Source organism: Paralichthys olivaceus, chromosome 13 (genome assembly GCF_024713975.1).
Source record: "Paralichthys olivaceus isolate ysfri-2021 chromosome 13, ASM2471397v2, whole genome shotgun sequence".
Classification (NCBI taxonomy): domain Eukaryota; kingdom Metazoa; phylum Chordata; class Actinopteri; order Pleuronectiformes; family Paralichthyidae; genus Paralichthys; species Paralichthys olivaceus.
In genome coordinates, this window is record NC_091105.1 from 16381571 (window position 1) to 16408192 (window position 26622).

Below are 26622 nucleotides of genomic sequence, written 5' to 3' on the forward strand. Positions count from 1 at the left end.
TATGTTCGGGGCAACTGTCTCAGACATTTGTGTTGTCACATACGGCCCCTCTGGAAAATTTCAGGAAAACATCCACACTTCAGGCAATTTCTGAAAGTAGCTTATGATCTATCACATTCTCTAACCCTCATTCTTCTCTGTCTGATAAATCATCAGTTTCAAAGGGTCTCCTTCCTTTTTCTGTCAGCCGCTGGTTATTTTTATACTCCTCCCCTCCAGCCTCCCTGTGCCTCCTCCCATCCATCCCTCCCCTTTTCCAAAAGAACTCTCTGTGCCAATTTGTACTCTCTTAGTCACGCTAAGCACTTATCTTGTCCCCACTGAACGTCTCTGCAATCAAACCAACACTTATCCGGTTGTAAGGCATTCTAATGGCCGACTGATAATGAAACTCCTTCATTGTGGGTTAACTACTGGCTGAGAGACGCACACCGATCAGCAACATTAAAACCAGTTATAGTGTTAATGTCGTGGCTAAGAGATGCATGAAATCTACATTGCAAGCAGTGAAACTGATCATGGGGCCACAGGCTGTAAAAAATGCCTATGCATCTGCAGCTGCAGCATTCTGGGTATTAAACATTAAACAATAAGCATGAATTTATAGCTGTGTGTATGGGTTTGCATTTTAAAACAGTCTAACTAATGTTTAGTATTCATAAAAGCCTCGTCTGGAATTTAGTGCCAGGATCTTTTGCACAGAGTATTCCTATATGCACAGATATCATTTAGGCAAACAAAATAGCTAAGTTCACAGATTGTACAGAAAACTGTTTTTTTCTCATAAGGAGCAGATTGTTTAAATGTTTGTCATCTCATTATCTGCAAGTAAAAGTTGTGCTTCCTCTGCATTGCATTTCAATTCATTCTGATGAATAACAGTGTTGAGCAACCATCATGTTGAGCGGCCCGCGCCGCCCTTAATCTTTATAAATACCCATAAAATACTCTTCTTACTCCTTTTAGGGCGCAGCTAAATTTCGGACCCATAAATCTTTTACCCTTGCAAATCTTTAGCTTTTTTATTTCTTGTGCATACAATTTATGCACACACATACATCGGCTCATACTTGGAGCTGTTCAGGTAACTCCTAAAGCAACAAATTCAAACTCTATGTCTGTATGGATTGTTAGTCCGCCCACGTTAGAGCACAAAATGTGAGTGAAAGTGATTAAACCAGGCTGTCAACTCGCTGCTTGAGTCGGAGGCAAATGACACTGCAGAGCATCTGATGACCTGCATCTGATTAAAGAACGCAGCGCCTTAGTCATGTCTATTTTCAGTGCATTATTAATATTGCCATTGACTTTCAATCACTGAACTTCTTATGTGGGAGAAATCCAGGAGACAGGATGTTTTGTTTATACATCAACAGTTTCCGCATAAACATACTTGTTCACTGTCTTTAATTCCAGGCTGCATGCACACAGACCTTTGGAGACATTTAACAGATGAAGAAGTCCAGGCCATAGCAGAAAGTATATGTTGGGATTACGATGAGTGCTCCTTTATATTTTTCTTATAGTCTGTCACTCAGTACTTAAAATGTCCTTTCAATGTCTCCAGCTCTTAGCCCTGAGCTTAATCACCCCCACTGTTTACATTAATATTTAAAAGAGTCACAAATATTGGTTCCTTAAAAGGTAAAGTAATTACCTCAAACTGCTGGACATTGTATTTAGCAAATTGTGATTAAAGTCAATAAAATACATAACTTTGCTAGGGACCATTTTCAGCTGTGGAATAATACAATTGTGTTGTTTAGTAGCAAGATAGTGTATTTGCAACTGATTTAAATCAAACTAAAGATTCTATGCTCACTGTAATGAAGGAACATGCCAGCCCAAGAGTGTGGCTCATTGAGATCTATGCCATGAACAAATATACATATACATCTATGATATATGTTGATTTTCTGAAGTTTATATAATATATAACTGGTTAGTTTCATTGATTCATTTTAAGTTTTATTTAGGGGAATACAATGGAGTGCAAGCTGTCTTTTTCAAATATGCCCTGATTACAATATGATTATATATTAGAAATGATACTTCTTAAATGTAAAGCCAATGATGAAAAGATGAGCAATAAACAATACAAAGTACAAAAACAATGAAAGCAATATGCAAAAGCAATAACCAAATAATATTGGGCATATTAAGTGATACAATCATTTTTGTATATGAACATTTTAAAGATATTAGAAAGACAATAAATAAAGTACAACAGTTTTCAGTGTAGCTTCACTAAAGTTTAGTTTACTCATTATAATGCTAAGTCAGGTAAGACTGCAATCAGAGCACATTAAGTCTTAGAATCTACATTTACATGTTTGCCATTGGTGCCATCAGACTGGCTTTCCCCTCACTCTCTCTATTGAAGTTGATATGCTGATTACGGGGCATTTGTGCTGTTGTCCTAAACTGTGTCAGTGCACCTTTGAGAGCAGCCCTGGCAGATGAAAAGCAATCATGGCGAACACATGTTCTTGTGCGCCTCTTCACAGGCAGACGACTACAATCATATTGATTAGAGCTTTGTTGAGACCACTCCAACAATCAAGCAGACCCTCATCACAAGACACTTGAGTGTGCCTCGTTCACCACAGAGACGATTTCAAACACATTGCAGCTCTTGTTCCGTGCGCTTCGTTTTTGATTTGGCCAATGAAAACAATGCAAACGTCTTGCTTTCAAAAGCTGTTTAACTCAGTATTATTAGGGTGAAATCATTATGATAGAGGAGGGAAAAAAATGAGGGTGCTCTGGCAGTGCATCATTTAGACAGATTAAAGGATGGCCTGATCATTATGGAAGTCAATACTATTGTGTTGTAGTGTGAGGACCCACATCCATACAGAACACACAACTGGATATGCAGGCAGCTCATGCATGTTGAAGTAATCTGTTTTGATTTGTCATCCCCCCCGATTGTTGAAAGACATTTGAGCCCATTGTAAAAACCTTTGGGCAATGATTAATTAGAGATTCAAAGCAGTAAAAGAGGAAGGGGCTTATAAAAAAGAACCTCTCCCTCTGATTGTCTTGCACTGATTGTTCTGCCTTTAAGCTGCCAAGTTCAATCAATTCTCAATTGATGTTTTCCAGACTCAGATCTCATATGAAAATCTGAGTGGTGGGGTGCAGGGTGACTTTGTAGGGTGACAGATAACCACAGTGGATGAAGTCAATGGATGCTCACTCACCTTTGCATTGATTGGTGTTCTTGTCCAGGATGGCCTTTGTTGATACAATCTTCCCATATCTGTAAAAAAAACAACAATGTTGTTTAAATGTTCAATCACTATGGCATTTGTTTTAAACATCTGGAGCGATACGATGATCTTTGAGTCTAATATAAGTTGTTAGCCACACTAGCACCATGACTCTAAGGTGGTAAAGTGTGTGTTTGAAGGTCATTCTGTCGGCTCACCACTTTGGTCCTGACTAGAAAAATCTCATCAGTGAAAAAAAAGATTGACACAAAGTTTTGTATGGATATTCATACTCTCCAGAGGATGAGTACAAATGACTTAAAGGTACAGTGTACAGGTACAATTGCATGTTGCAGCTGAATTCCCCTCACCTCACCCTCTCCTTCCAAACATGAAAAAGAACCTGTGGTAGCCTTCAGTTGTCATAAAAACTCAAAAGGTGTTTAGTTTGTTCAGTCTGGACTAATGTAAAAAACATGGCGGCCTCCTAGAGAGGACCCCCTTGATGTAGATATAAAGTATTTAAATATGAATGGTCTCTTCTAGGGTAAAGAAAACAACAATTCATACAATTTTGATGAAACACACTAGTGAAAACATCATGAGAATTATTTTATATTCAATTTGTGCCAATAGAGCCCTTTCTCCTAAATCTTTCATACTGAACCTTAAACTGATCTCCTGACATTTGCTTTAGTGTCACCATGGGTTTTACATTTGTTTAACTTATCTCAACAGCTATTGACCTTATAGATACAGATATCCCCTCTTTGGTAGAGGGGGCATACTCAATGTGTGTTATCTTGTAATACTTCTGTTTTGTGGCTGATAATAATTAGGATGGAGCAGTCCAAAAGATTTCTTGAATCAAGGAGCAATAACCAAGTTCAGGCTTTGTTGCCCAACAACATTGCAGTTTTGTTACATTAGCTGACTCATTTGCTTTATCTTACTGAGGCTTTGACCATTTTATGAAAACACAAATCACAAAGCGCTGGAGGAAATTTAACCCTGGTAAAGGATTTGGAACATTTGGTGGAAAGCATCTTACTGTCAGACTCTCATATGGTAAAAATGACCAATAGTCATTATTCGCAAAAGTTGTGGTGTATCCATATACACCTCAGCTTTGTTTTGTGTTATTGCAAATTATGAAATGTACTAACATGGTTAAGTAAGATAGTGAGCATTGTAAACTCCTACAAAACTTCTGCATGTTAGGAATGTCATTGTGAGAATGTTAGCATGCTGATATTAGCATTTCATTCAAAGTTTTACAGTTGTTTTACATTCATTTATAGTTTACATAAGAAAATAAACCACATCCTCAAAACAAATGTTTGCAATAACTTCATGTCTAATTTTTAAACCTGAAAAAAGCTCAGGTGAAATAAAAATTTGCACAAAAACTAATTCTAACACGGTCTGTCCACATGTCACGGTTACATTTTTTACATATGCTTCTATCTATCCACTCTGCCCTTATCTATTTCAAATCCCAACCACAGGCCTCAGAGCACAGCCAGAGCTGTCTCATAAACGATGATAATAACCATACATCTGTATGTCAGCCAATCCTGCTAGAGGGGCCTACGACAGACACAGAGAACCTCCATACCGCTTTCCTTCTGTTCTCTCTAACAAATTTTAATGTCTCCCGTCCATTCCACCACCTCACTCTCTTTCTTATATTTAACACCTCTGCCTCTCTCTTTGTCTTCTTTCTTTATTTTCCCCCTCCATCCCACTTCTATTCTCCAGCTCTCTATTCTCAGAAAGAAGTTAATAATGTTTCTTATCAGCCCCGGCCTTTCATTCCTCCTGGAAAGAGACGAACAAGAAACGGAGGCAGAGAGGGTGTGAGGAGGGAGGAAAATGAGGGGGCAGAGGAAGGGGGGGAGTGAGACAGAAAGCTCGGATCACTGAGATCAGTCTGGATCGCTGCCTGGCTCAGTGGATGAGACTTTTTAATTAATGTTTTAACATTGCCGCACGAAGACTGATTGGCTGGCTGAATGACTATCAAATAGATTGACAGACTGACAAGCTAACTGACTGGCGGGCTGGCGCCGGCTCCAGGTGACGGTTGAAAGTTTATTCCCTCTTTGCTTCTAGAGTAAAAAAAAAAGAAAAAAGGAGGTAGACAAAAACAACAGAAAAACCAGGTCAAGGATACAACAGACGAGGTTCCGAGTAGAGAAGGTAAAAAAAAAAGCAAGGGCAGCGAGCGGGAGATTCGGAGGAATGAGGAATAGATGGGGAGAGGAAGAGCAGTCAGTCAAAAGATAAAAAGAGACAGTGAAGGCGAGGAGGAAACGTGGTAGTCAGGGAGCGATGGAGAGAGATAGTAAGAGGTGTTTAATAAAGAAGAGATCATTTAGTTGTCACCATCAGGAGAGCCTCTGTCAGCCAACTGCTTCTGTCAGTGAGAGGAGAACAGAGACGAGCTCGCCTGACAGCCTCAAATCAAACTCTATTGGGACAAGAGACTTTAGAAATAAAGACAGAAAAAAAGCTTTAAAAGGCTGCTATCACACATAACATGACAGCTGAGCAGCTTATGATCTTGCAATTGGCAGAGAGAAAAATCACAGCTTTTTTCTCCTGAACAATGCTCAATTTTCACAGAATTCCGTTCAATTTAACAAAGATTCAGGCTATTTATAAATCTGCCGATTGTGACAGGCTGAAATCCAGCCTGATGTTTTGCCCGGAAGTTTTTTTTTGTTTTTTTTTTACAAAGTCATGGCTGGTGGTAAACAAGGTCTTTGGCCTGTGGTCCAGGGCAGCAATCCAACGGCTGTGGACGTGGAAAAATACTCTGAAAAAAAACAAAAGGCAGGACTAATCGCCCACACGTATACGCACAAACAAAAAGTACATCCACATGCACACATATGCAAGGCAACAGCACAGATGAGAAAACACCAGAGCGGTAATCACTCACATAACACACGGCATCTGCCATATCCAGCTTTTTGTTGACTTGTGCCTCCATGTGATTAAAACTTGGTGTCAGTGTGTGAGTGTAAACACCTATAGTGCATGTGTTAGTGTATGCGACCGGACACTTTTCAGCATACAAATACATGTGTGGGTTCAGTGCCTTTTGATTATGTGTCAATGTGTGTGTGCCTGTGTGTTTGTGGAATGAGTGTGACTGCATGAGAAAGACCTCATGCATCTTTTTGGCATGTTGTTGTTGCTGGCAGAAAAGTGAAATGTTTCCAGATTCTGTTTGTGCATTTGTGTGTTTTTCTGTGTACTTTTCTACTTTTGATGGTTAGGATAAGGTGATAAGGAATGCCTTATATCAATGAGTGCCCTCATGGAGATAGAAGTATGTGTGTTTGTATGTGTGTGTGTGTGCCTGTGTGAGTGTGTAGGAGACACAGACAAAGTACCCGGCTTGACACATTTTGAATCTTAAAAACATTTGTTCACAGTTGTCTGTTTTTACAAAGTGGAGAACAAACACAGCGTATGTTTAATGTCTGGAGACATTTGTGTGTGATATCATCAGATGAGTGCGTGTGACGTACAAGCAGAAATCCACCTGTTCCATCTGTGGTTACACATTTCATCTGGACTAAAAATGTGAGAGGAGAGAGGGATGACGCCACGGGCCTTGGGGAAATGTCAAATTACAACAACACTGCATCATCCAAAATGGTTTCTCAATCTGAACTTGACTCAGTGGTAAAATTCCATTACATCCAGGAAGCTTGAAGAATCTGCTATTGTGGTAAAGAAATGGAAGAAAGTATTGATTACAGATCAGATGATGAAGTTGAGGATAGTGTGGCTCAAGAAAAGTGGAGAGAAAAGAGCAGAATGTCCTGTTCTGTGTTCAACCCTGGAAGCCTTCCATTGATTCCAGCCAGAGCGTGGAGCTACCTTCTATAACACAGAGCTGCACTTGACCCAACAAAGGGACACTTGAGTCCCTCATTCAAATACGTAAAACATATCATGAAAAGATTATAGGAGCCAGAGGGCCCAGAGTTAGTGATTCCTTATTCTGTCGCTGATCCACTGTTCCATAGAAACAGTAAATGAAGGGATGTGAGTTATGTCACGTGTTTCCGTTGGATGCTCATCGTAACTAAAGAATCAGTAATGGTAGTGATGTGTGAAGCTTGGCAGAGTGATTGAAACCACAGCTAGATCTGTTCTGTAACTTATCTCGTGTACGATCGCCAAGCACTTTTTTAAGAAACCCTTACTGATGCTGTGCAGAGCCTCCTGTTTGCTCGCTAAATGGCCTCAGGTCTTCATTGCGTCGATTCCTCAAGATGTTGGAAACCTTTCTTTGAGATTCTGGTCCATGCTGACATGACTGCATACCATAATTTCTGCAGCTGCACATTTCTTCAGCCAAACTCCTGTTTTACCACATCCAAGAGCTGTTTTATTCAATTCAGGTCTGCTGACTGATGAGGCCACTGAAGTTCACTGAATTCTTTGTTACGTTCATGGTCTGGAACAGTCCTCATAGTCTGGTATTAAAAAAATATTGCTTGCTATAACGGACCTAACGAGAACCAAGAAAACGTTCCACATACCATAACACCACCAGCAACCTAGAGCGTTGACACAAGGCCGGTTGGGTCCATAGATTGATGCTGTTGCTGAATTCTGGACATATTATCTGCAGATCCAGCAGGAAGCAGATTCACCACACAGCACTTTGTTTTTCCAGTCACCACATGTCCAGTTTTGATGGACCCATATGTCCACTGCAGCAATAATGATTCTTCTTGGCTGACAAGATGGCCACTGGACATTTTCTTCTGCTGTTGTAGCCCATCGGCCTCACGGTTTGACATGTTGAACATTCTGAGATGCGGTTCTGCTCACCACGTTTGTAAAGATTAGTAATCTGTGTAACCATAGCTCAGCTTGAACTAGTCTGGTCATTCTCCTCTGACTTCTCTCATCTGCAGATCTGCTGCCCATTGGATGGATTTTGTTTTTAACCTGTGGTGGGATGTGGCAAAGTTCAAATACTTTGTAACTGTACTTTTTCCAAGTATGTGTACTTTAAGTAGATGTATCAGCAAATATCTGTGCTTTCTACCCCACATCATGTTTTACAATGCATTGCATTATATGTTCATGCTGCTTTTTAAAAGTAATCAATTATAGGTATGACTGGTCAGAGAAGTCAGGTAACAGAAGACTCCGCCTCCTGTGCAGAGGTATCACTAGTGAAGAAGCAAATAAATTGGATTTGGAAGAGGCCTCCACTGAGACTCCATAATGATGTAGTTGACTGCATTATAGGGAATAGGCCACAGTCAGCAAATCCTTTAATACATTATGTATATTTAAAAGCAAACATTTACTTTGAGTACATTTTTGTTTATTTATTTGTACTTTTTGAGTACTTCCTCCACCACTGCTTTTCGCATTTAAGTATTTATACAGGATACTGAGAAAATGCTTAAAAACTCCCTTTCTGCATTTTGTCTTTGGGTCATAAGTTATAAACTACTCTACGACTTGCCGGCTAACTTAAAATTCTCTGTTTTCCTTGGCTTCACAAAACTGTGACACAGCCCTGAAACACAGCACTGTAAGCAATAGAAGAAGTCCTCTCTACAGCAGCAGCAGTCAGGGAGGGAATGGTGGGGGGTGAGGCTGACAGAACGACTTTCACTATGACAATCATTTTAGGACAAGGTGTCCTCTTCATCGAAACTCCTCAGACTTCTTGACAAACAGTGGGGTTTTGATTTTTTCCCACTCAGACGTGTGAAACACAACGAACAGCGAGGCCACTGAAACTGAGAGTATTTTCCAGACTGTCGAGAGTTAAGGAGGAATGTCAATGCCAACTCAATGCACCCAAATTTGTCAGGCTTGACAAAATCAGTGTGCGCACTGGCTGTGTGTGTCTGTATATGTGTGTGTGGAGTGTTAATGACAGTCCTCAGAGGGCCCTCACAGCATCAGATCTGCTTTCATTCCCTTGTGCAGCAGCGCCAGCCTATGGATGCTCAACGTTTGATGTCTACTGAACCAAAGTTCCCACCGACACACACACATCATTTCCACATCTCTCCAGGATGTCTCTGCATGTATATATAAATGTTGTATATCTGCACGTTATGCACTTTGAAGGATTTGTGTTCTCTGTCTGAGGCTGTGGATGTGTGTGTGGGTGTGGGTGTGTGTTTATGAGCGAACGCGCAGGTTGGTCCCTGTGTGTGGTATCTCCTAATTGGGGATCCGATACAGCTGTCTTGTCTCTCGCGTTTCCCTCATTTTCCCCCCGCTCTGCCAGTTAGACTCAAACAGACCAACACTGCTTCAGAAGTCTTCAGATTCATTCCCCATATGTAGTTTAACATCTTCAGGCACTATAAAGATATGAGATCTAGGGAGATTTTCCTCTACGGTGGAAAAAAGCACTGTGTTGTAAATTTAAAGGATGACTTGATGTCACTGAAAACACTGATGATTAAAGATGGAATCTGACTTTGATATAGTAGGTATTATATTTCCAGACAGAAATGCACGTTGAGGGTTCAGGTTTCAAAACAATCACCCACTACAAAAACATCAACCACGTTCATGTGAAGCTTTTCACATTTCCATTAGCAACTCTGCAGGTTTCAGAGCAAGACCTGAGGAGTGATCTGCTGATGATTAACTTGAGATTGTAAACTCATTCAGTGCATCATGTTCTTCTTAAACGATTTCTGCTTTGAGTAGCTTTGAGTGGTTAAAGCTTGTGTGTCCTCATACAACCCCTCGATCGTGAAATAGAGATGAGCAGATAGAGTACACAGAATATAGATCCATCGATAAATAGGTAAGAGTAGAGACGCAGTGGTAAGTATGAGAGAGGGAGAGACAGCAAGACAACAAGTGTGAGTGAAGGCGAGCGTGCGAGGGAGAAATCGCCCTTGTGCCACGCTTTAGATTCCGCTCACGTTCTGCTCTGTCCCCAGACGTTAAAAGTGTGTCCATAGTTTGGGCAACCGGGGGAGTGATTGGAAATGTCAGCTGACAACAGCACTTTTCACTGACACTCTGAGAACTGGCACAGAGACAGGGGGAGAGGAAGGGAGGCATGGGTGAGGGACAGAGGGAGGGGGACAGAGAGAGAGAGAGTGAGAGAGAGAGAGTGAAGGATGCATGCAGGAAATGAGGAGGATGACAGAATGGGAAGGGAGAGAATGGTGCTGGTGGGCGGGTTGGCACACACACACAAAAAGAAAAGAAGCCACGCTTGCTAACAATAAGGTTGAGGATGACACTGAGTTGAAAGAGTGTGTGTGTGTATGTGTGTGTGTGTCAAGGGACTGTCCCTTATTCATTGTCACTGTGTGCTTGAATGAAATGCCTGTTTGTGTGTCTGTGTGTGTGCATGTGTACATGTCATGCCAGTGAGTGACAGGAAACTGCCACTCAAGTCTATTTCTGAAAATCCGGGGAGAGTTGAAAAACCCAGGACTGAGACTGCTGCCCAGCAGAACACACAGACCCACCCTCCCCCACCGACCTTTCCTAAATGTTACTGGGCACTTGGCACACTCACTGGGCCTCTAATGAAACTTTTATTGGCACCCATTTTTCACCCTCTTTCTCCAGAACGCCCCCAGGGCTGAGCTGAAATACAACAGGCTTGAACTGCAGCTGACACGCAGAAGGGCAAGGTATGTGTGTGTGTGTGTGTGTGTGTGTGTGTGTGTGTGTGTGTTATTCTGCATATTCTGGTTTATATATTTACCTATTGCTCTCCTCAAAAAAAAATTAGATCATTTAAAAATGTTAAATAAATCATTTATAGCTTTTAACTAAAAACTATTTAGCTCAATATATGATTCTCCAATTACATTTAATGATATCAGGTGTTAGCTGTGGGCGATGTGAGAGCTGGCTCATCTACATTCTGTTCACTCCGTCCAAATGGGGACAACTGAGAATAAAATGGACAGGATTTAATTTTAGACTGAAGAAAGAGAAAGGGTGAAAAGTCTGATTCTACAGAATCCAGATCCCTTAAACCACTTTTGCCGCGACGGGACAAAATATAGATACAGCAATATATTGTCGCCCTGACTAAATAAGATTATCAATTTGCTGGCGCCATATGTCAATATTTTAATGCTTATTGCCAGTTTATGGTGATTTTACATTAGAATGATGGCATGTTTGAACATTAAAAAGACAGTGTGTTTATTAAAGCCTCACCCCCTTAACCTGAGGAGTCAAATGGACTTTTGTTTACATCAAATCACTTTCTCCTCTTATTTTGCCCAACATAATTTAGTACATTTTTCATTTGAAGTCTCTACCAGTTGAATCTTTTTGCTGTAAAGTTGGTTTTCTAGTCTCATATCACAATGGTAACAGAAACACACCACTATCACTGATCTGCTCAGACCCTGGAGTGCTCTATATCAGAGATCCTCCATTTTTTCTCAGCCAAGGACCCCCTACAAGCTAGAAAATATTCTGAGGACCTGCTTTTTACACTTGGAGAAATGTCAAATTACAACAACAGGAAAGAAAAACACCGGAGGAATGTCTTTAAAAGATATATCAAAAATATTCTTACTGTGTTGTCACAGATTATTGTAATTTTAATTGATGAATGTAGACATTTTTCACAGAGACCCTGGTAGTGTGACACAGACCATCCAGGGCTCAGCAGACCCCCATTTGATAATCACCGCTCTACTTAATGTGTAAGGATATGATAGTACCACAGATCACAACTTGACTATATATATTCAGTGTAATGTGATGGAGAACAACCTGATCTAAGAATTACATGTTTTAAAGTTTTGGATATATATACTCAAATGTATGTTTCCTAGGGTGAGAATAAGCGTTAAATCTCAATGGTGATTTTGCAATTTGATTTCTTGCAACTTTTGCTAAAATAGCTACTATGAACTACTGCATTGACAAAATCACCATATTTTTAAATCCTACTGGTGTTAACTGTAAAAGCAGTGCAGTTGCATTTGTGTATAACCTAATCTTTTACTATTATGATGACATGAGTGAAAATGGAGAGGAGAACTTTGTCCAAAGAAAGTAAGGACAATATTGGACTTTCCGTCACACCCTCTCCATAATGTCTTGATTAGCAGCTCGTTCAGTGGCAGACTCATCCACCCACGCTGCTCGACAGAACGCCACAGGAAATCATTCCTGCCTGTGGCTGTCAAATTGTATAATGACAACTGTAATTTATAAAGCTTAATACTGTATATTGTGTATACTTTAATTTACATTCATGTACAAATGTAAATCTATACATACCTGGTATTTATCTCTACATATGTATATCTTTTATTTCATTTTACTATTACTTGATGTTTACACCTGCTTTTGCTCTTTCACCTCTTTCTCTGGAGCTCTGTTACATTTTAATTTCCCTACGGGGATTAATAAAGTATTTTTGATTCTGATTCTGATACCTGACATCTAAATATACTGATGTCTTTAAACATGACTTGTACCAAAAAGTGTGTAGATCTGTTGAGAGATTGCAGGGTGTAAAACCTCTGCTGAGAGAGGAGGGAGGGATTTATGTGTATATCCTAGTGTCCATCTGTGTGTAGGTGACCCATTGAGAGTGGATGGGCTAGCCCCAGTTGGGTTGTATTTTTATATCTGAGGACGCAGAGAGAGGTCAAGCAAGAAAACTGCTGATGCTCATTAGAAGCTGCTGTTGGACTCACACGTTACTAATAACCACAAGCCTAACTGTAACAAGCAGGAATGAACCAAGCTCTGCAACTGCACTAAAGGATGCAGTTTAACCCACGTGGGTGTTGTCATATTAAATAGAACAGAACAGAACTCACGGCTGGCAGAGTTTGATGAGGTCCTGGTCAGTGGTGGCTGGCGGCAGGCCTCTGATGTACAGGTTGGTCTTACTAAGCTGCTCCATCAGCCCTCCTCCATGACCTCCTCCTCCACCTCCACCTCCTCCTCCTGTGGTGCCAGGACTTGGTGGGGCCATGGGCGGAGGGGGAGGAGCATAGGACTGCTGCAGAGACAGAGAGGAAAAGAGAAAGAAAGGTCACTTAAGGTCACAAAACACTGAAAAAAGACCCCCCCCCCCCCCCATCTGTGTGCCATAATCTAATGATGTCAGACAAAGTTATACTCAGTTTCTGCCCCTGAGTTCTACCCACTTAACAAATTAAAACTCTTTTTTCCATCCGAATAATCTCTTCCTGCATCAAGTCCCATGCACTGCAGTGTCTTGATTCATTAGGAAGCACATCAAATTAAGGAAGCAGGATTTGCATAATTACTTGTGCTTATTATGATAATGGTAAGTTTTACTATGAGCTTGTATCAATAACATTTATGGGCTGTGCAGCATCTTAGAAATAACTTCAGCTTTAGTTAGCTTTAAAGATCGTCAACATGACCAGACACATGTCATGTTCTGGATCAGGAGATGTTTCGAACCACTAGCAGCTTTCTGAAGGATGAAGAGGTTTTACAAAGTGTTGATAAAGAGAGGGATAGAGTGTGTGTCCTCTCTTGTCTGTGTGTGTGTGTGTGTGTGTGTGTGTGTGTTTGTGCACTGAATCAGCAGTTAAAAAGAAGGAATCGTCTTGACATATCTTAAAATGTGATCATTTAGCTTGTTTTCCAGTTCAAACTGATCAGGGCTAATCATCTGGAATCTGATGACATTTTCTTGATACCATTGATTTTCTTTTTTCCTTCATCTATTTAAAGGAAATGTTTCAATCATGCAAAATTGCACAAGACACATTTACTATTGAACACCATTTTTAAAGGGCACAAACCAAGACATCCAGTGTTAAATCCAGACCTGGGCCCTTAATCAGCCCTAATTTACTCAAACATTTCCAATCAGCCTGCACTGTCCAACTAGACAGCTCAGTACTGACTAAATTATTTGATAGAATGACTCTCTGGCAGGGAGGAAGGCCAATCTAAGTACTGATGTGGGTTCAGTGCAGAAGCACCCCTGCTGCCTTATAGGTAAACTTTCAGGTTAAGTTTGGAGGAATGATAGAATGACAACAGCGTTCATAACAGACACAAAGGAGTCAGGTCTAGAAGCTACTGCAGTTCGAGATGATCACAGGCCAGTTCCTCTGCGTGTTGTGATGACAAGTTTTGAGGGACGGGTGAAGACAGACAGTAAGAGCATATGCGCTTGCATGCAAAGTGTACTTGGCTGTATGCCTGCATGTGCGTACACATACTGTATGCCTGTTAGCGTCTATGAGCTTTTGTGTGTGAGAGCTAGTGTTTGTGATAATGACAGGCTGTCACCACACAGCAATGTGGTGCCTGAGCCAGCTCTGATATTAATCCATTACCTGTACTTTGCTCAACTCGCGCACAATGCCTGACAAACACACACAAACATACACACAGCGTTCTGCTGGCAGCACTAACAGGATTGAATGCATGTACAGGAGACATTCAGCGGTAAAAGGAGGCGATGCTTGTGGAGCAGTGTCATTTACAGGCCAGTGCCTTACACTAACAGCCTAGAATGAGCCTATAGACTTCAACAACAACAGAGAAGAAAAAACAGCTACACTGGGTAATACTTCATTTTAATGGAAGTGACAAATACTGCTCTATTTGCATGTGTCTTCTAAAAGCCCTTGCATATGCAGTATTTGGCCCACAATATCTCTCAGCACAGTGTTCACTGAGAAAATATTGCCTGGCTACTCAAGCTACAGATGAGGCAAAGTGCTGAAACTGACTGGATCGAATCAATCAGGTGATAGAGATGTAATCGCTAATAAATTAAGTTATTATCAAGAAAACCTGACGCATACTGACCTGGTTCTATTTGTGCTATATACATATACACACACACACACACACACACACACACACACACACACACACACACGCACAGATATATCAAATTATGAGGAAGCCAGAAGGAAATCTGCCACAGCCAAATACCTACACTGAGTAAGGCAAGTCCTGAAAAGTCAGTGGCCAGGGTCTACCAAAGCAGACAAGATCCAAGGTGCAGGCTTTGCGGAAATGCCCCTGAGACAGTCCAGCACATGGTAGCAGGGTGTAAGATGTAGGCTGGGATAGTGTACACTGAGAGGCATAACCAAGTTGCTGGGATAGTGTACAGAAACATCTGTGCTGATTATGGATAAGACGTACCCAAGTCCCGATGGGACACACCATCGAAAGGTGGTTCAGAAGAACAGAACTAAGATCCTGTGGAAATTCAGATGTCTGGACTGACAAGCACCTGCTGGCTAACCCACTGGACATAGTAGTGGTGGACCAAGAACGGAGATGGCAGTAGTGATAGATGTGGCAATCCCAGCAGACAGTAACATCAGTAAAAAGAAGCATGAGAAGATCGAGAAGTCCCAAGGGCTGAAAGAACAGCTAGAAAAGATGTGGAAGGTGAAATGCAATGTGATCCCAGTGGTAGTAAGAGCATTGGGGGCTGTGACACCCAAACTAGGAGAGTGGCACCAGCAAATCCCAGGTTTAACATCTGAAGCCTCTGTCCAGAAGAGCGCAGTCCTATAGGAACAAGTGAGATACTGTGCATAACCCTTACACTCCCAGGCCTCTGATGGAGGACCCGAGCTTGAGGAAGACGTACCACCCCATGCTGGGTGCGAGGGAGATTTTATATACATAAATACCCTGTGTGATTGATGAATACTGAAAGTAATCGCAGCCCTAAATGTCACTGGTAATAGAAAATAGTGTTTCTTCAATACATGATGAATGGCTTGTCATGTGTGTAAATCAAATATCAGCTCTCTTTAGAACATAATGCAACATGTCAACATAATCATTCTAAAAAGGTAAACTCACATTTCATGAAACATTTTTTCACTCGCTCAGTACTCGGTAGTGTGCGGTAAGTGTGTGTGTGCATGTTTGCTTGAACTGTGCTGAGGCCCGATTCTATATAAGTGGTTTTGTTTACCAACCACCTCTGAAAGATGTTTGATGGGAAGTGTCAGATACAAATAAAACAGATTTCCAGGCAGAAATGAGAAAGCGAGAGACGCCATTTGAATGAAAACTACAACGATTGCCTAAGAGGATACACATTGCACACATGGCTGATTACAAATACAATTCCATTACATGCAATATATACATGCACACAAAAACATGACAGCGCTAGCAGCCTTTATTCCCATTACACACGCAAAAAACACACACACAGCCTGCTTTATCTTTGTACATTCATCTTATTGCAGAAAGAAGCCTTTCTTCATTCATACACACTCAGATGTCCAGGTATGCGAAAATGTACTAAGTCTCTTGTCAACACAAACACACACACACACACACACACACATACACACATGATCAAAGCTTTTTCCCAGGGAACCTCTTTCAACGAATTTGTGTAGCTGTCAGGGTCTGGGTGATAGTGAGCTGTGTATGTAACATGTCAGACACTGTGATAGGGAACCCTTTGAAACATTAAAATCTCTCTCTCTCTCTCTCTCTCTGTCTCTCTCTTTCTCTCTCTCTCTCTCTGGCATCCATGCTTTTCATCCTTTCTTATACCTGTCTTGCTCACTGTCAAATTTGACTCCACCATCGCTCAATCTCTTGCTCTTTTCACCCCAATCTTTCCTTTTCCCACATTCTCACTTTAAACTTCTCCTTTGCCCTCTCACTCTCTCTCCATCTCTCTCTCCCTCCTTTAATGCCTCCCCTCTTTCACCCCCAGTCTCCCTCTTCTAAGGATTATACTCTGCAGCCGGAGTATGTGTGTGTGTGTGTGTGTGTGTGTGTGTGTGTGTGTGTGGACTGCGGGGCTGCCTCTCAGCTGGTTTTGTTGACACACTTAGTACAATGGACCAGCTCTCACACTGGGGAAAAAAGGGTTCAGAGGAAGCAACACAAGCTGTCACACAAAACAAACACAGTCACAGAGTTTTCGTAGATGTTTTGCACGACTGAGCCTTTGTACAACAACACAGTGCAAAACATTGCTGCATGGTGTCATATACTCTATGTGCATGCTGCGACTGCAGGATGAGTATTTACATTATCTGACTGCCCAGAAAAAAGTTAGCAAATCTGACAACTAAGGGAGCATTATGTTTTCCAGCTCCACATTGGTGGTAGTTACGGGTTTTGTGCCGTACTGGTTACCATACAGCAACTGGAACAGAGCGTATACCCTTATGAAATTGAGATCCACAAGATCCCGATTTTTCTTTGGACCTGCACCAAATTTCACACATTCATAAATATCAGTCCCTGAAACGTGCCTGTTGTAATGATCAATTCATTAATCTCCAGGAAATAATCAAAACTGTTGAAAAACGCAACGTTAAAGAAAGAGATTACGAAAGACAAAAAAAAATCCTGGATCCGCCCCTGACCTGAATTTGCATCAAAATTGTATGAGTTCTCCCCTGACCCATAGCGCATCCCTCAACCAAGTTTCGAGGTAATACATCCGGTAGTTATTTGCATAATCCTGCTAACAAACAAACAAACAGATGAAAACACTCTCATTTTGGAAAACATGGTTGAAGAGCCCAAGACATAGGTCTGTGTTCAGTCCAATTTAATTATTTGTAATAACTGTTGGCAAACCATTTCTCTTCAGTGGTGCAGTTTACAAAAAAGATGACGGTTAAATAAAAGTAGCCACAGAGCTACTTAATTGTTTCATCTATTTTGGACTCTCTCTATTTTGTGGCCTGTTCCCTCACAGATCAGTCGTATATTTTATTTTGCCTCCATTAGTGAATCCCTCCAGCCACAATTCTCATTTTTTGCACATTGAGGCTCAGCGTGTTGCTACTGTATTCATGCACACTTGATCTTTGTTACCACGGAAGAAAGCTGCATAGGTAAAAGTGACATGAAGGGAAAGACAGACACAAGGGCTTGAAAGAGTAAGAGCCAAAAGTGAGGACATTCATCTGCTGCTATATCTCAGCTCTATGCATTTTAACAAGGCATCTCTGGCATAATGCTCTTTCATGCACATTTAATATGATGTAACACATTCTGGCTCACTGCTGTAGGCGTACGTACAGTATATAAAGACATTAACACACATTCACCGTACCCGTAAAGCTGAGCAACATTCAACATGAGTCCATTATAGCAGGATGGACGGAAAGACTCACAAACTGATGATATGGAAATACAAAGATGGCGTGGGGGATGAACTCTGGGGGAAAGGAAGGAAAGAAGGGATGGAGAGATGGACGAGGGACAGTGCATGAGAAAGAGAGATGGTGAAAAGGGGATGGCTGTGTGAAGGGATGAGGGGGAAAGAGGATGGGACATGGGTTGTTCCGGTTTCCTCCGATGCTTCCTGAAACACAGAGGAAAGAATGCAGGCTATTTTTAGGACCAGTGCTGAGATTTTCCCTTACTCTCAATGCCTCTAAACACAACAGCGGAAGGGTTTAAGGAAGAGCTTATGAATACATCGGATAGAAACGAGGCTCCCGATATATCGTCTCCACTTTGAGATTAAGCGAGGAGCTAAAAAAAGCAATGGCTATTGCTTCTGTCGGAAACCTTGAAGAGCCAACAAATCTTTTCAGGAATTGACAGATAATTGATCATCAAACTGGCCTGTCCAGTGGAAGACGTGGCCTCAGGGTGTTGCAATCACAAAACAGAGAAGAAATCCTTTGAGTTAAGGCGGATGTTTATGTCGGAGGAAGAAGAGGAGACTGCAGAAAAGTTCAGTTAATGTTGTGAGGTATAAATAGCTTTGGTGGAGGCAGGCCTAATGATATCCAATACAGGATACTTACAGGTTTCCAAGTGTCAAGTTGAATAATGTGTAGGCTGGAGGTAGAGCCTGTGCTTAGTCTGGGGAAATCACACCGGAGAGTTATTTAATGAAATCATTTCCAAGTCTGGTTCCATGACCGGCTCAGAATTCCAGGAAAAGGATTTGCGCTACTTTGAGTGAGTCCTCACATGAGGTGCACTGGTAATCGAGTTTGTGAGAGGAATTAGCAATACAATGTTAAATGTAGATTGGCATTTTTTGTTATGATAAATAACCAAAAGAAATAAGTTTGGAATATCATTCTATGTCTTTTGAGTTATTTGTCACTGGATAAAAACATACCACACTCACCACTCTATTTTACAAGTGCAATACTAGATGTTACTATACCCTTGAGCTAATGCAGCCATAATTATTGTAATTTAAGGCTGGTCAGGGACCTGCAGACTGTCTCACTGCAGTTGTTTTTTTTGGAGGCAGAAATAACAGGATATCATATTTTACGGGTGTCTGAGAGTTTCATCAGCCCAGATTTAGGGGCATTGTGAGGTCAGTCAGAATGGAAGAAGATCAAGTTAATTAAAAATGCAGAGAGTTTCTTTTCTGTTATCTATTTAGTTTCTCATTGGAAGCATAGTGCAAAAGTTTACAACATTTGTTAAGCTTTCAAAACAGTGACAAATGGATAAATTAAAACTATTTGAAACATAGACATTTAAAAATACTACTATTAAATTGCTCATCATTATCGAACAGATGGTTGTGATGGGGAGACAGTAGTGACAGATATGCACTGAACTCTGGATAATCTCATGAGATTCAGGTTGAAAAACGCAAATGTCAATTGCTGCGTGCTGATGACATTTCTAACACAAAATGGACGTGAAACTGAAAAAACAAAAAAACAATGCAAATATCTCAGAATGAAAAGGAGATGCCATACACAGACGCAGATGTCAACTTGGGAAGACGATGGGATTCAAGAGCTTTAGGTGATAAGAACGCAGTAGAATGTTACATCCGGCTTCCTGCGTGCTGTGCCATCCCTCACCTGAACACTTTTTCTGTCGTTGCGAGTGTGTCTGACCGGAGAATCTCCTGCCGTGCTGATGTGAGAGAAAGTCCGGACCCCAATGTGCAAACTTTTTTCAGAGGTCATGTCTGACTGTGGCATGAGATAGTAATGATGGTGTTGTTCATCAGTAATGATATTGCTTTGATAATATTTACTAGCTAGCTATGTCCTTTGTTTTTACTGACGTCCTCAATTTCAGCATCTTATATATGATTTACATTGTATAACTAATAAATAACAACACATATATGACTGGGAAATTTGGACCCTGCTGTCCACTAACGCCTCCAACTATAATGTTGATCTTGTGCTCTGTTCCTGTTCATCCTCCCACCATTACATGTCATGTACTTCCAATTTTACCCTCTCGGTCTTCTTGTTTATCTCTCACCTCTAAGCTAATTTCCTCTCCTGTCTCATCTCTCTCCCAGTCCCCTTCCCAAACCACTCCTTCCTAGTTTTTTCTCTCCGTCTCCTCAGAAGATCAGGTCTTCTAGGTTGCTTCCCAGTGGAACGCAATGTTCCTGCCGTCTACCTCTTTAACTCTCTTGGTAACTTTAGTGACAACATCAGTAACAACACTTGGGGGTTGTCATAAACAAGTTGCACAAACATCCCAGGAGGACACCCAGTTCGGGCCTGGTGCTGACTGACCTGGTGGGAGATAAGGAGATGATGGAGAGCGACAGTGGTGACTTGCTGAACTCTCTGTGAATTCCTGTGGTTGTGTTTTCTGAGAGGGTCAGAGCGAGGGGAGGAGCAGGCAGGAGTTTAAAGTCAAGTTGTGTAACTTGGGATTGATTCGAATCTGCACTCAACTGCACGGCTATTGTTCTCGAGGTCAAAGCTGAGTGAATGTTTGTGTGTGCGGTTATGGGAAATGCTGGTGAAAAACCCACCAACATGAGCTTGTGTAACAACATTCTGTACGTGTATGTGCATGTTTATCTGTACACATAATATATGTTCACAGAGTGAATTACAATCTTCATATCACAAGTAAGTGCAAACTTGGAGACAGAGCCTTCAGTGTTGCAGCCCCCACCCTCTGGAACCTTCTCCCTGCCGAAATACGCAACACTGAATATCTTGAAATCTTCAAAAAACTCAAGCACCATCTCTTCACTAACGCCTTTGGCCTCAGTTAATGTTCCATCCTGCTGCTTAATTCTATCCTGTTTTTATTTATTTATTTATTTTTTTCTGTCTTGTCCTCACAAACATATGTAAAGCATCCTTTGGTCCCGTGAAAGGCACTATATAAATTCAAGCCATTATGATTATTATTATTATTACTGTTTCAGGTTCATGATGTTGTGAAGCTTCTTTATTAAGTTCATAGCATGTTCAACTTTCATGGAGAAACATGGAACAAACATAAGCAGGTTTTGCCAAATTATGGAATGCAATTAAAAGGCGACCAGAATGATATGACGTCCTAATACCTTTGATAAATTGCAATATTTTGTCATGTTTATACATTTTAATGAATGATTGTTACATATTATATCTTTAAAAGTCATTACATGCGTAATGTCCAAGTGAGGATTGTATTATTTCTCTTAAAACAGTTCTCATTACTCTTTAAAATAAGTAAGTTCTGCCAACGCACATATTTCATATTGAACATACAGTACAGCGCACATGTTGGCTCTCACTCAAATCCTTATAAAAGCTAATTCCTTGAATATGTTCTGTCTTTGCTGTGAGCAACAATCACTGTAAATAACGAATCCAACTCCAGTAAAGCAGCTGAACTTGCACCCTCTTGAAAAAAACCTTCCTGACTGACATCCAAGAAACTCATTTCAGCACATTACACTTCAAAACCCACCCAATGATTTTTCTTCTCCACTTCTCTGACTCCATTCCAAAAAAAAAGCGTGAGCTATATTCTTCTTTCTTAATTGCATGACCTCTACCATGCAAGTTACAGAAAGCGAGGAAAAAACGGCATATAGAAGAGGAGCTTTGTACAAAGCTCTTTTATTATGTATATTTATGCAAATGACACATTAGTTTATTCAAGAAGGTCTCTCTTGCTCCTCCTCTTATTGCCCCCTGGTCAGTATTTCAACCCTGCAGTATGCATGATCAGCAGCGGCACACAGGGTTTGCGAATCGTGATTGGTTTTTCACAAAAACTCATATAGGAGAGAAAATACAGAGGTTTCTTCTCTCTTCAGTGACTCCCTTCATAGTTTAAAATAAGCAATGTTGAATATTGCAGAGGTCTATCAGCAGCTGCTCCAGCTCTTTGTCGCTGCTAATAAAGTGTGGATGTCTCAATATAAGGTGAACTGTATATTCTTACCTGCAGCTTATCACCTAGCAGAGCTTCTATCCTTCATCGTTTCCGCCTTGCATATTAATAATCTCTTGCTGCCCTCCCATGTGCCTCACCGCGTCACAGTTCTTCTCAAACCCTTGGTCAAAAAACACACTCACACCCACTAAGATGTGGCATTTGTCTGCAATGGGAATGGATGCAACCAGCATTCACGACCAGGTTAAATAACTATGTAGTAGACGGAGGTTTTAATGACTCCAGCTCTGATTGGCAGTGATAGAAACATGGCATTGAACATGACGCATCAGGGGGAAAAAAATTCTGGCAATGGAAAAGGAGTGGAATGGAAACACATGTAAGTCCATAAATATTGGTTTAAGAGAGGAATTTTATCTTATCATCTTTCCTCTACAACTTGTTCTCCCTTCCATTGCTGAGCTAACAGTCTCTGTCCCATCTTCCTCTCTGAGCCCATCATTTCTTTTCCCTCTCGTCTCATCCCTCGCTCGTACTCACACGCTTACATCTGCCCCCCCCCCAACACTGGCGATTAAAATATGAGGAAACAATCAAGCTCTGACTCATTAGCATATGAACATGAGGGGGTGGGGGTGGGGGGCTGACAGGCAACTGCAGCCACTACAACACAGGCCCTGGAAATCCACCGCAGAGGTTTTTTTTTTTTTTTGTATTTTTAATCCCAGGAATGACTTTTTACCGTATTTTGTTGAATGAGACAGAACAATCCTCTGTCGGCCCTTTCAGCCAATCAAATTACCATCAGAATGAGGGGGCATGAGAATCAGACTGAATGCTTATAAAGCATCAGGTCAAAGAAAGGAGACTATAGAATAAGTGTGCAGACAGAATAATGTTTCTCCACAGCAACAATGAGAAGCTAAAAAGATAGGAATTGACTTGTGTGTGTGTGTGCACTTGTGCGTTGGTTTCGTCTTCACACAGCAACAATGAGAAACTGAAAAGACAAAACAAATGGTTTGTGTGGGGGAGGGGGATGCTTGTATGTTAGGGGGCGGTCTTCTCGTTAGTGAATCAATTAAAATGTCTCCATAAGCATAGCAAGAACACAGGGTCAGGACACACAGCATTACGAGGCAACAGCAATGGGAATGGTAACTTATTACATTACTGGAACAGACAGCTGAGCAATAATATCAGGTGCTGCTGAATAGATTCTGCAGTGTGAGAGCTGCGGAGGTGGAAGTTATGAAAAAGCTCAGTGGGGTCACTGCCAGTCTATATTACCTTGCATCGGTTAATACTGCTGTTCAATTTTATTGTGTACCAGCAAAAAAAAACAATAACCTTGAAATGAACCATTGCATTTTCAAGGAGATAACACTCACGCACAAAAACACACACAAAATAACATAGAGGGAAAACGCCCTTCAACATTATGTTGTAGACCATTTACTTCAAAACATAAATGGAGATGTTAGACCTGGGAAGGAGGAACCTTATTTTCTTATCAAGGGCCATTTCAATTTTAATAACATCCCTTGAGCGCGATAGTAAATTATTGAAAACATATTACACACTAATCTCTATAATGAAATGTCTGGATGAAAGAAATGATAGTGATGAGGATGATGATGCCACTGGCGGCAGGATTTCCAGGTTTGGGTCGGTCAAACCTTGAGTAAACAGAGTCTGAGCAAGAGTCAGTTTTGTACAGAGCTGCTCACAGAAGTAGGTTGTCTCAGACAGAGATGCAAGCTTCGGTGCATGTCTCCTCGGAATGGGAAAATCCTCAGGACGTTCATACAGTTTAGAGTTCAAACAATGGGAGATTGTACTTAGCTTTGAGCTTGTTGCTTTGCAGCTCAATAATCTCATGTTGTAGGTTCTCAGACACTTTACATGTTAACAGCTTCACAAAACTGTTTACTTACTTCTGTTCAGCTGAAACATCTCACCAAATGCCTGAAAGAGTTTTGACACTCACCACCATGTGAGTCCCAATTTATTCAAGTTATTTTCTTTTGCCGCAGAAAGAATTGGGTCCTGAGAATATTTTTGTATACATTTCACTTTTTGTATTTATTGCCTTGTAGTATTTAATTTTCTTTTAGGCTTGGTCAAATTGTCTCGTTGGCTTAATACAGCCCAGAACACAGAGTTTCCCCACCCCTGCATTAGATCAAACTATCAGTTATAACAAGACTAAGAGTCTAAAGCTGCAGCTTTGTGGCATTGCAGTAGTAGCAGAGCTTTGAGCTTAACTCTACAAAACTCTGCATTCACTCAAAAACAAGAAAAACATCCCTTATGTTTATTTATTTTGCATCTCATTACCAAGTGAAACTGGATGCAAACAAACTTCGTAAGGCTCCTATAAGATGAGCTGAATTCATTAATTTTGCTGCAACTTCCTGCAGTGCTGCATTCTGCTCAGTTTGTTGAGATGCCTGGTTTTGATGAAGTGGGAGTTGAAGTCTGTGTCAAACATTTCTGATATCTCCGACCCACATGTTGGAAGCTGACACAAATGTTTTTTCCTACTGAGCTTCTTGTTATTACCTCAGTCAAGGAGATTATGTTTTCACCCCTTCCCATTTGTTTGTTGGTTGGTTTGTTTATAAGCAAGATTGTGCAAAAACAATTTGGATAGATTTCCAGGAAACTTGGGGGAGGGAGGTGGTATGGGTCAGGGAAGAACCCATTCAATTTAGGACCAAATACGGATCAGGAGCCGCATCCACGATTTATTTTACTTTGCAAGGTCATTTTTTAACATTATCACAAATTTATGGAACTTGATAAAATAAAACAAATCAGGCATATTTAGGGAACTGATATCTAAGAGTGTGTGTAACTTGTTGTGGCTTAGGTAAATCTAAGGAGAAAATTTGGCTTTGCTGAGGTATGCGCCAGCACCCCAGTGATATTTTAAACTATATGACATGAATGCAGTAATGTCAGTAATCTAGCATATTCACAATGGTAGAGACGAGATAAGATATATTGTTCACCATCTCAGTAAGGCCAGTCAGAGTGCTAATATTTGCTCACTCGCCCCATAACAAAGTACGACTAAAGCTAAAGGATACAACACAAATGTCTCTAATCCATTAATTAATAAATCATTAATTTCTTGTAGACCTTCAAGCCGGGAATTTTCACATTTACAAACACATCCATCGTCATACAATACACGGATGTGTGTTTGTGCTCAACAACAGGACACAGCTGAGCTGCACTGTGAAACAAAGCCATGGTTGATTTATTCTTTAATCTATGTTAATGAAAGTCATAAGAAAACACTGGAAACAAGTCTTGTTTCGGGTCCTGTCTGTGAGCTCTGGAGCCACACAGAATGTGAAACATGCTAAGATGTGATGGTGCAGTAGGGCTCTGCACATAGATTATTTATCTCACATGATCCTGCATTGGAACTGCAGGATTTACCAGTAATTCCCCTTGTAAGTGAAGCGACGTTGCAGCATCGATGCATCACTACATCTATATACAGTCTCATCTAATGTAGTTACAGGGTTCAATATGCCTCTCTCCTCTACATCGACCAGGGCTGATTTAAACACTTATCTTTACCTTGTATGCTCCGGGGGTCATTGACCATTCATTATTACTCTGCTTCCTTCCTCTACCGTGTCCCTCACTCCTTCCTGTTTCTCTCCCTGCTCTAATTAAATTCCTTCATCAAAAAGCAAGAGCAAATATTCAGGGAGAGAGATAGAGAGGAGGAGGAGGGGTGGCAAAAAAAAAGGGAGGGAGGGAGGGAGGGAAAGGGATCAGAGTTTGAGAACATATTGAGCGGAATCCAAGCCCGCTGACTGAGATCAGATGATGACCTGAGAATATCTGGAGGGAAAATCCATAATAGGCCATCGGAACAAAGGCAGACCTCAGTCAAATCACTATGTTTTTTTTTTATTTCTCAGGTGAAAGATTAGAAAGGAAAAATGTGCTGGAGAGAAAAATACATAACTCAGACTAGAGAGACAAAGAAAATTATCCGACACACATGTTGAGTTAAAACCCAATACTTTTGCAATGCACTCTGATCCACCAGTATCTTAGTAAGTTAAATGCCAAAACAAATTTAATCTCTATTATCACTGGACTGTTATAATATTGGGAGGGGATGCCGCACCATTTTCCACAGGAAATTCCATGTGCTGGAACACCGAATGGCAGAAAGAAGTCACCCCGGTGTTAAATACATTTAAACAGTCTCAACTCCTACTCCTCTTTTGTCTCTGGAAGACATGATACACAGCGGTTCACATTTATAATTCAGAAT

At 40.9% G+C, this 26622-nt stretch overlaps 1 protein-coding gene across 2 annotated transcripts in view; it reads right to left on the bottom strand.

The window, feature by feature from the left end:
- LOC109632081 (RNA-binding motif, single-stranded-interacting protein 3-like) overlaps positions 1 to 26622 on the bottom strand; it is a 118701-nt gene that overhangs the window by 68310 nt on the left and 23769 nt on the right. For both annotated transcript variants that reach the window (XM_020091200.2, XM_020091198.2), the window contains exons 2-3: positions 13049 to 13233; positions 3207 to 3265 (exon numbers count right to left, since the gene is read on the bottom strand). In XM_020091200.2, coding sequence (XP_019946759.1) covers positions 3207 to 3265; positions 13049 to 13233 — 244 coding nt within the window. The remainder of the gene's footprint in view (positions 1 to 3206; positions 3266 to 13048; positions 13234 to 26622) is intronic.